At 41.2% G+C, this 11,732-nt stretch overlaps 1 protein-coding gene across 1 annotated transcript; it reads right to left on the bottom strand.

Moving 5' to 3' along the window:
* Positions 1-233: 233 nt before the first annotated feature.
* LOC125547131 (activating signal cointegrator 1 complex subunit 1) lies at positions 234-7,863 on the bottom strand. Its single transcript, XM_048711133.1, has 11 exons — positions 7,841-7,863; positions 7,676-7,755; positions 7,509-7,576; positions 6,495-6,762; positions 5,622-5,734; positions 5,478-5,543; positions 5,137-5,206; positions 4,777-4,797; positions 1,018-1,085; positions 510-547; positions 234-420 (listed from the first exon to the last, which is right to left on the bottom strand). The coding sequence occupies exons 1-11, from the start codon at positions 7,861-7,863 to the stop codon at positions 234-236; spliced, it is 1,002 nt and encodes a 333-aa protein (XP_048567090.1).
* Between the last annotated feature and the right edge of the window lie 3,869 nt (positions 7,864-11,732).

Below are 11,732 nucleotides of genomic sequence, written 5' to 3'. Positions count from 1 at the left end.
AAACGGATTGAGAGAAAAGCAGCTCTGAGGGCACTAGACCAGTGATCCCAGATCGTCTATGAGTTAACATAGCCTGCGTAGCACTCGTTACCGTGCACAATGTCCACAACAGAAGCAAAGCCACGCGACCAAACTACAGATTCCATGACGGCAAAAAAGACCCGGTACCGATCTTAAGGGCATAAGATACTGCGTCAAGATTGAATACTGTGATGTGTCGAAACACACGGGGCTCACTCCGTCTGAGCCACCTCGGGCAAGGGGATCGAGCAACAGCAATGGTAGTATCCATCCTCGTCGAACTTGAACCTCTGAGATAGGTGCACCGCAGGTACTGGGTACTCGCCCCAGTCCTGTTCCCCATATTGTCTGAATATATTCCGAGCATCGAACGAATCGTTTCTTCGGTTCGATTTCTTGCTGCAGTGAAAGAATGTAGGCAAGGTGAGACAAACTGTATATGGACAGAACATCACACAGGATGCCAGGCAATGGTTTGTTGCTCTCACCTCTTCCTGTGGCGCACATTCATTATGGATGCATGCAACTGCGGTTTGAAAACAAAAGGTAATTTTAGCACCAAGAATCACATAAAGGATTATTGGATTTAATTAAATAACGGATACATAAAAATATCAACAATTATTTAAGCAAATAGATATGCAACAGAAGTTAACTGTAATACGTGTAACATTTATCCCAGAACACTCAAACTGAACTCTGACACCATAGAAGTGACCAGCAGACAGCCTAAATTGATCAGGATAGAACATCTTAGCGATAAAAGACTGATCATCAATTTCACCATAGAATGTTCGGTGTGATGTCACACAATGACACACATGTATGGCTAGAGTTTACATGAAACAATCTGCAATTTCAGTAAGTTTTGGTGGACAAAATTTACAACCAAAATCCGAATAACTGATCATCAGCTTAATTATATATGCTGTGAAATGTATAGTAAATTGGCAGAGAGCGATAGAAAACTAATTCCAGTTATACAGCTGTACTCACCCTCAATTCTTGTCTGGCATCCCTTTCAAGAACCAGGCCTGACTTGACGAAGGCGTCAGTTATTACCTCTGATGGAAGAGAAGTAAAGGAACAACATCCCACATCCCAGAAATATAGCTCAATTCTATGATAGTAATAGTGAATGCTGAGTTACTGACAATGGTAGGTAATGCGCAAACTACTTTTTTTTCTTTCGAAAAGGGGTTTTACCCCAGCCTCTGCATCAGATAGATGCATACGGCTCATATTATTAAAACGATAATCCAGCAACAAGTCTCCAAGTCTCGAAGTGTGAAAATAAACAAAAGCTCAAAAGAGCTAAGACTAAAATCCACAACCGGCTGGCAAATAAAATAGGAGCACTACATGCCTATCCTATTACATGACCGCCATCCAAACCGGTTGAAAATATCCCGAGCTACCATCTCCCATTGGGTAGACGCAGTAACCAAACGCTCCCTGGTCTCCGTCGGAGTGAGTAGCGACCACATACGGATGAACGCCGTGGCCCTGAAGACAACCTGCAAAAAGTGAATGTTCGCTGATCTATTAAAAACTAAATCATTACTGCAGTTCCAGACTGCCCAAAATAAAGCACAAACGCCAACACGAATGTGCCTCGCTGTATCGGAATCAACCCCATCAAGCCACGTTCCAAATAACATGTTGATAGAGGTGGGCGGATTAATATTAAACGCAATATGAATCGACCGCCACAGAATCTTAGCCAACGGACAATCAAGAAAGAGATGTTTGATATTTTCGTTATGGTCACAAAAACTACATCTAGCAGAACCCACCCAGTTGCGTTTTGCCAGATTATCCTTAGTCAAAATGACTTGTTTATGCACAAACCACATAAACACTTTGATTCGCAAGGGTACCTTTACTTTCCAAACGTACATGGAGGAAGGAATGACGCTAGAGTTTATGACATCCAGATACATGGATTTGACCGAGAACACACCGTTCTTAGTAAGTTTCCAATACAACTGATCTGGTTGCTGGGACAGCTGTACATCCATCAAACGTCTTACAAGATGAAGCCAGGCCTCCCAACGATTTCCAACTAGCGTCCTCCGAAAACTAATATTGAGGGGAGTGGATTGTAAAACGGTTGCAACGTAGGCTTCTCTAAGTTGAACAATGTTGTACAGAGTAGGATATTGAAGTGCAAGGGGGGACTCCCCAAGCCACGTATCCTCCCAGAACCTCGTATTAGCTCCATTCCCGACTATGAATCTTGTCTTGTTGAAAAAGAGTTGTTTAACTCTCATCAAGCCTTTCCAGAAAGGTGAGTCAGAGGGCCTCACAGTCACCTGGGCCAAGGTTTTAGCATGAAGATACTTATTATGCAGAATCTGTTCCCAAGTAGCCTCTGTCTCTGACGAAAGTTTAAATAGCCACTTGCTAAGGAGACATATGTTTTTGACTTCCAGATTTTCAATTCCTAGGCCCCCTTGGTCCTTCGGCCTACAGATTATATCCCACTTAGCAAACCTATACTTTCGTTTAAACTCATCACTCTGCCAAAAGAATCGAGATCGATAAAAGTCTAACCTTTTCCTGACACCCACCGGGACCTGGAAAAAGGATAGGAGAAACATAGGCATACTGGTAAGGACCGAATTAATCAAAATTAATCGTCCTCCGTATGACATGAGCTTCCCTTTCTAACAACTCAGTTTATTTTCAAAATGATCTTCGATGCATTTCCACTCTTTGTTAGTCAGCTTACGATGATGAATGGGTATACCTAAGTACATGAACGGTAACGTGCCCAATTCACAACCGAACAATTGTTTATAAGCCTCCTGGTCATCATTAGCTCTTCCAAAACAAAACAATTCGCTCTTGTGGAAGTTAATTTTGAGCCCGGACAATTGTTTAAATAAGCATAACAGAAGCTTCATGTTGCTTTCGCCAAGTCGTGCTCCATAAAGATGATAGTATCATCAGCAATACTGAAGGATGGAAATACCTCTGTCAACTAGATGCAGAACAAGGCCACCTACCTGCCTCGCATCCTTAGCCCGTCCTATTAAAATAGTCAGCATATCAACCACTATGTTGAATAGGATGGGTGACATAGGATCTCCTTGCCTTAACCCTTTGTGTGTCTGAAAATAGTGACCTATGTCGTCATTCACTTTAATCCCTACACTCCCTTTTTGCGTAAAGGATTCAATCTGGTTTCTCCAGGCCGGATCAAATCCTTTCATACGCAAAGCTTGTTGAAGGAAAGGCCATTTAACTTTATCATATGCTTTTTTAAAATCCACTTTAAAAACAACGCCATCTAGTTTTCTTGAGTGAATCTCATGGAGCGTTTCATACAAGACAACAACCCCTTCAAGGATATTTCTATCAGGCATGAAAGCAGTCTGGGACGGATGAACTACAGAGTGCGCAATCCGCGTAAGTTTGTTCGTCCCGACCTTGGTGAAGATTTTGAAACTAACATTAAACAAACAAAATAGGCCTGAACTGCTCAATGCGAACTGCCTCTGTCTTCTTAGGAAGAAGAGTTATCGTTCCAAAATTCAGCTTAAACAACTGAAGCTGCCCCGCAAAAAACTCCTGAAACATCGGCATCAAGTCCCCCTTAGTGAAATGCCAGCACTTTTTATAAAACTCCGCCGAAAACCCATCTGGTCCTGGAGCCTTATTATTTTCCATTTGTGCAATGGCCTCAAACACCTCTTTCTCCTTAAAGGGAGCTGTCAAAATCTCATTCTCGTCATTCTCAAGTTGAGGAACATCCTCAACCGTAGACTCATCTAAAGACACAAAATTCTCTTCCGGAGGTCCAAACAACTGCTTATAATAGTTGGTAATGTAGACTTTCAGATTGTCTTGACCAACTATCATCCCTTCGTCTTGTTCTAATTGGAAAATTCTCTTTTTACGATGCTTTCCATTAGCTATCATATGAAAGAATTGAGTGTTATCCTCGCCTTGTACGATTTTGCGAACCTTAGCTCGCAACGCCCACTTCAATTCCTCCTCGCGGAGAAGCTTTTTCAGCCACAACTCCGCCTCCATCTTAGTTTCCAACTCACTGGTATCTAGGATAGAAGTTTCAGCTTTAACTTCAAGGTTCTGAATAAGTAGAAGAAGTCTTTCCTTCTCCGCCTTATAAATCCCTTGCGTATGCTTAGCCCATCCCCGAAGGAACCTTCGGAGATGACGAATCTTGCATTGCCATCGCTCAATGGGCGACCTTCCTCCTGAGTCTTTAGCCCACTCCCGAGCTAACAACTCGAGGAACCCTTCTCTTTCAAACCATGCAAGTTCAAACGAGAAAATATTCTTGTTACCCACATGTGTTTGAAGACCCGAGTCGACTAGTAACGGTGTGTGATCTGAGACACCTCGTGTCAATGCCTGCACAGTTACCAAGGGAAACTTCTGTTCCCATTCGACACTAGCTAAAACACGGTTAAGCTTCTCAAAAGTCGGTACCGGTAACGAGTTAGCCCAAGTGAATTTCCTACCCGAGAGCTCTATCTCTCTGAGATCCAAGCTTTCGATGATGGTATTGAACATAAACGACCATCTGCCGTCAAAATACGTCATGGTTGCGGTTGTTTGAATCAAAGTGATTTTTTAGGTGCTAGATTAATTTGATCATTGCTTAGCCATATAATCACATGCCAGATAGGTAATGCGCAAACTGCTACTGAGGAAATTTAAAAGATCTGACAATACATACTACATGCATATTGCTTATTAGCTATATAACATTCCAAAGGATACTGCAAGCTCGAACAAGGCGCCCTTCTCCACCATTTTTTTTTTGAATTTTCACCCGGGGGGGGGGGGGGGGGGGAGAGCTTCCCCCACCTGAATATATTGATCACAGAAACGGGCAAAGCCCCCAGTTCGTTACAGCAAGAGGTTTTGGGGCGACTCCGTAGAGTGCCAGAGAGCACAACACCTAAACAATAATCAGGTCAGGGAAGGAAGGCATGAAGCCATGAGTCGATGTGGGTTCTACTGTCCGCAGGCAGCTTGCAACGCCACAGCACAGCATCGTCTCTGCAACAGGCGAGCACCCGATCCACCGACGGCTGTTGGCGTTGAAAGACGACTGAATTTCGATGCTTCCAGAGTTGCCAGCAGCACCAATTTCAAGTACTGGAGCATATACAACACGGGCCCTAGCTGGTGAGCCTTTCATGCATGTCTGAAATTGCAGCATTAAGGTGATGTGAATCCCCAGAAAATGCAGAAGTATCCAAAAATAATTCATACTTGAATGTAATATTGTGTTTCAGACGTCGCTTTCCTATTCAATAACCATGTAGAGTACTGTGGTGCAGTGCTGTAGTACGAAATGCTTTGTTCTTTGGCTCGGACTTAACCCGCTTACTAGTCATCTATAAATCAAATTCCGATCCAGATACAAAAGGCAAGTATTCGATGACAAAATATTTCCGGCTCTAAAGGAAACTTACCAGACCCTTAAGTTGTATAGAGATAGGTCGGTTTTCCAAAGCTTCATTTACCTGGGAAGATATTGACTGCATTGAAAAGGAAGTGAATTAAATTTCTTCATATTGTCATCCAATAAAATCGCATCATATCAGAAATGGTAATACCTGGAGGACTTCAGAAGCCTGAGAAATACGATCCTTGTTCCACAACTTCAACATAAGAACCGTTAGGTGAAACGTTTTGGGTTTTATGAATATCGACTTGTCAATGCTGAACTCTGCAGGTGATTAAAAAGAGCAGTTCAATGCCTGAATATACACATAACATTGTAATTTCGAAATACATAGAACAATACTAATAACATGTAGCGTCACCAGTGTAGCACTAGTAAATAATAATAAGAGTACAAAATAGCACAGTTTCTAGATATTTCTACTAGTTGTACTTTTTTTTCAGAATTCCAGAATTTTTAACTTAAAATATATTATATTTCTAATATCTTCCCTTTTTTTCAATTTGCCTAAGCTTCTGCAGCATCTCATTATAAAACAGTGAGCTGCTAGGTTTCCTGACATCAGCATCACACTTTGGAGCTAATAAGCTATCAGGATCGAAACAAAAAATGTGGCATGGCAGTCAATATAAACAAAACAACCTCAGACACATAAATTCATAAAATATACTTGATACCAACATTAAGCTAAAATGACATCACATATTGATATCTTGCTTTCGTCGTAAACACAATGGACCTCTATATTGATTGCTTAGTATGTTGTAATTAACTAGGGGAAAATGGCTATATTTGTTTCTTCTTTTGCTGTTCCACAATTTCATATCCCCAAACATGGAGTGTCACAGAACTTCATATTATATATAGGCCATTTAGGTCATTCTTCTTCAATCTGCAACGAGGTTACGTATGTTCTATTGACCATTCCTACTTATCAAGAACATAAGTTGATAGTATTGACTGTTATAGAACTCAAAGATGGAACATGCTACACTTGAAAAACAAAATGAGCAAAGCTTTAGACCTGGTTGGGAGCCCTTATTATCCATTTTCACTATGACAGAATTTTCTTCTTTGACTGGCAGCTTGACTGAAACACTAGGGTTCGCTGCTTCATCAATTTCTTCCATAGAACCTTCGCTTAGGCTTTCATCCTTATCACTATCCACATTAGATGCAGACGCCCCGAGGGTCGACCTCTGGAAGTTATTTAGCTTCTCGACAAGAGCCGGGTGGATGGCCAACGGAAGTGATATGAAATGCGAGTAATCTAGCATTGGACTTTGAACAGCCTGAATCATGTAAAACATACGGGCACAAATTCAGTATAGGGCCGCACTCAGCTAGAGAGATTAAGAAGTCTGACACTAAAGTTAAAGCGAGGGTTTCATGGCCAACCCAGTGGTCTCGACGAAATAAATAAGGAACACGACAAATGTAAAAAACATGTCCTCGTGATAGACACTTCAATTACCCCAATGGGGTACTACTTTCACAAAATTTGGAAAGTAAATGAGCAGACAATCATACAAATATTCCTTCTGGTATTGATGTTGCGAACTCTATGTAAGGAAGATGATGACAGCAACAACAATAATAAATGGATGTGTGCATCGCTTGATGCAAAGGCCAGGGCTCATATCTCCTTTTCGAGAAAAAAATACAGTAACAATGTCACTTCTATAAGATGTGTTTGGTGACTGACACTGGCACTTCTGCAACAGATATAGGAGCTATGTGATTCTAGCATTTTGCACATGCACTTTGATACATTACAGAGTCGCCAAGTTAGTTTTAACTCAATGAACTTATATTTGTTAAGTAAGCTGGCTTGTGATTTGCGTAAATAGATAATGCAAGGTATCGATAAGAATTTTAGTGTGATGAACCAGATGAAGATGGAAAGTGAAACCAAACTATAACCAGTTATGATACTTCAACAGTATGGTAGCAAAGATAAACACATACAGTGCCAGTGATTCAGTAAAGACCTAAGCATACAGTAATCATCTGTCAAAGCAGTGCGTTGGATATCTACCTCTCCAAGGATCTTTGAAATCCTCTCTGATGCTTTTCTAATACTTTCAGCACTTTTGCCTTCGAGGGCTGTATTTTTTAAAAAATAACTTATTTAGCTCTGAAAATAACTAATAATAGCTACCTTATTGAACATAATTTCAGAAAGAAAGATGGGGATATTTTTACCAACAAGTGTTTCCTCCTTTGCAGATGGGAAAATGATTTTAACTCCAGTCTCTTGTTCAATCTGCTTCTGCACAGATCCACTAAACACCAAAGAATACAAATTACACTAACAGATGAAGGTCAAGCATTATCCGCAATAAATAATTGCAAGTATGAGATCAATACCCTTTTCCTTTGAGAAAACGCATTAGAGGAACATCTACCTGGAAAAGAACAATTGAATCTGTGAACAGTATTTGGAGACTGCTTACAAAGATCACACACATATCAAGCCTGAAGGGGTAAAAAAGAGCTTGGCTGAAAACAAAATGGTTGAAGCAATCTGTGTAGCATACCTCAAGAGAAGAGGAATATTTTTCTCCCATTACCTTGGGTCCATAGTTAGTAGCTAGATGGCTTCTTCTCTCTTTTTGATTCTCAATACCATGTTCTCCTCGATATTCTTGGAGATCTATCCGATGTAATATTCTTTTGCAGTGTGTTTGCCAAGATATGATGAATTGTGGATTTATGATCAGCTTATCTATGAATATTATTCGAATCTTCTCTGAATTCTTATATGCATGATTTGATATCTTTGTAATTCTCTTCAAACTATCGGTTTTGTTTGGCCAACTAGATTGGTTTTTCTTGCAATGGAAGAAGTGCTTAGCTTTGGGTTCAATCTTGCAGTGTCCTTTCCCAGTGACAGTAGTGGTAGTAAGGCACATATTGTATTGTTGCCATCGAGGATAAAAAGATGCATATGTAGCGACCCAATCCCAATGGACCGTAGTCTCTGTGCTTAAGTGTCATCCCTGGATCGGTATTGTTGACACACACAGTACTCGAGGATTTATAACAGAGTTCAATCACACACTTATTACATCGAGTGTCTCAAATAGAGTACTTATTACAATAATATGGCTGAAGGCCATCTAAATAAGATAACTAGGGAATCATCATAGATAAATGAGTCCATTCAACTCCACGGCAAAACTGAGTGCATGACAACGACCTATCACACCTTACTCTTCGTCTGAAAATTCTGCAACATGATACGTTGCAGCCGTGTAGGTCAGCACATGGAATATGCTGGCAAGATAACACTATAGAGCAATGAACAAAATAACAGCTATCACTACATGCGCATTTGGCTGGTGGAGGCTCTAAGGTTAACATTTGCATAAAGCCAATTTTTTCCTACAACAAAGGAATAGATTTATTTAACTACCAGTTTATGTCATTATTGAGAAGGTACCCCCAACTCAATCCCAAAATAATATTAGTAACCCAACAACTTCATTAAGTAAAGTGATGATATCAAACAATAATTCAAGTACCAGATACTCAAGATGTCCATAACCGGGGACACGGCTAATCATGATTAGTTTGTACACTCTGCAGAGGTTTGTGCACTTTTCCCCACAAGACTTGATCTCCTCCGTTGGATTTCTCGCACTACATGATGTTTGAGAAATGGATGATCAAGACACAGTCTTTCCGAAGAGGTCCCCTTAACCGATAGATAGGCCGGTACACCTACAATCCCCTACATCTGCTAGCCCATCATGGAAAGGTTTCCCACAACTTACTCAACTATGCCAGAGCCCATAATGGCATGTGGCTGCACACGGAAGTTTCTATCATGAACAATCTTATGATCCCTTTGAGCCTGGGTGGCATTCCATAGGATGATTACACAGGTACCCCGGGATCTCCTAGAACAACACTGGATTCCCCAGGTGCCCGCAACCAACCCACCCAGATGTGTATTAAAGTAGCCACCTTAAGTTTCCCTTAGTTATTATCTCTCACAACTTGCATGAATCTCACATACCAATCCCCGTCTATGAGCATAACAAAGCGGTAATGAGCATAACGTATATTCCTGGGGTGGATAAAAGGATAATAGGTTCCTACCTCATCAACTACTTAACCATAACCACATGTTCACAATCCTACTCATGCAAGGTTTGAGGGTTGAAACTAATGCATAAAAACTGGGTAATAAAGGGATATGATCAAAGTGTTACTTGCCTTGCTGATGACTGGAAAACCCTAGAGATTCGTAGTAGCAAGCTTTGCACTCCGGGTACTCTATCGTAAACAAACAATAGCATACATAAGCACTCAAACATAAGATGCAAGGGTAAAACCCAAATAAAAAGATCTAACAAAAAGTACAAGTGAAGAACTTCGATTTGCAAAAAGAATCGATCAAATCAGAGATACGAAACTCATGTTACGAACAAAAAAATTCAAATTCAAATCTATTTGAAACCAAATTTTAAATTTTGAAAAACATACTTAAGTTGGTTATTTGAACATAGGAGATCGTAATGAAGAATTTGGTGTTGGTTTCATTGGATTTGGATAAACGAGCAAAAAGTAGTGAGGGTTTAAATATCAGGGACTAATCTGCGACAAAAATAATTACGGAGAGGTCCTTGGCCGAAAATAAACTGAAAAAGGAAAAATCTAACGAACGAACGTTCGCTAACAGAAACTAACGAACGAAAACGTTCACTAACAGATCTAAACAAATGACGTTCGCTAACTAACCTAATAAAGTAAACCGATCTAAAAGAAAAAACCGAAACTAAAAAAACCGGGTCGGGTTGTTGCGGTTTATACCGATCCAGGCGAGAAAAACTAGCGGCGCCGTCGGGCTCCGGCGGCGGGGCTCCGGGGCGGTGGCGAGCTCTTGCGGCGGCGGCAGCGGCTTGCGGCGCGGCAGCGAGCGGCGGGCGGCACGGCTCGGCAGCAGCGGCGGCGGGCGGCGGCTACAGCGGGCGGCGGAGGCGCGATTTGCAGTGGGAGGTGGGCTACGGCGGCGAGCGATGGAGGAGGAGAGGCCGGGGCCTCGTCCTTATAAAGATGTGTTCAGGGCGGCGTCCGACTTGGGGAAGGGGCGGCGCGGGGCGTAGCGGCGCCAGACTCCGACGAGTCCGCCTCAAGCACGGCTCGAGGGAGGCGGTGGCTCGGCTTGGGCCGGCTGGGCCTTCGGCCCAGTTCGGTCCGGATTTTTTTTAAATAATTGCTTCACGAAGAAAAATGCAAATAAAATAAAATAAAAATCCTAAAATTCCATAAACAATTTTCACCGTCCTCTCCTAATATTTAGGACAAAGTGAACATTTTTCTGGGCTAAATGCAACTTTTAAAAATGCACATTTTCCCTAATTTAATAAAATTCAACTGAATAAAATTGCAAATAAAATTCAAGTAAATATATTTTTATTCAAAATGAAATTTCCAATATTTCCTAGCTGTTTTGATGGAGTCATATTATCTTCTCTCATTTATTTAAATTGAAATAATTGGAAAAATAATTTGAATAAAACGACTTTGATCCAATTATCAATTTTGAAAACTTTAAAAATGGATTTTTATGAAAACCTCCAACTCTCTCAATTGGTCCTTGAGTTGCTTAAGGCTTCTAGGATCAAAATTTTCAAATAAAACAAATTCAAAATGCTCAAGTCTTGGATGCATATGATGACCTAATGATTAACATCCAAATTGAAAATTGGGATGTTACACTGTAGGTCTGAGGTAAACTACTCACGCTTCATCGGAAGGGCAATGGAGTTGATGTAGAAGCCCTCGTAATCAAATCCCCTCCAGCAGGGTGCCAGAAAAGGTCCCTAGATGGGATATCATGGGTACAGAAGGTTGCGGCGGTGAAAAAGCCTTTTCGTAGATACTTGTGGTGGTTTGGGAATATATGTGAATATATAGGCGAAGGAATTAGGTCAGGGGAGTCGCGAGGGGCCCACAAGGTTGGGGGGCGTGCCCTACCCCCTAGGCGCGCCCTCCGTTCTTGTGGCCGCCTCGTGGCTCTTCCGACTTGATCTCCAAGTCTCTGGTGTGTCTTCTGGTCCAAGAAAAATCATCGCGAACGTTTCATTCCATTTGGACTCCATTTGGTATTCCTTTTCTGCGTAACTCAAAAACAGGGAAAAAACAGAAACTCACACTGGACTCTAGGTTAATAAGTTAGTCCCGAAAATAATATAAAATAGCATACTAATGCATATAAAACATCCAAAACAGATAATATAATAGCATGGAA

The sequence above is a fragment of the Triticum urartu genome, chromosome 3, assembly GCF_003073215.2.
Source record: "Triticum urartu cultivar G1812 chromosome 3, Tu2.1, whole genome shotgun sequence".
Taxonomy (NCBI): domain Eukaryota; kingdom Viridiplantae; phylum Streptophyta; class Magnoliopsida; order Poales; family Poaceae; genus Triticum; species Triticum urartu.
Note: the sequence above shows the minus strand (reverse complement) of the source record. Positions and strands in the feature narration are given on the sequence as shown.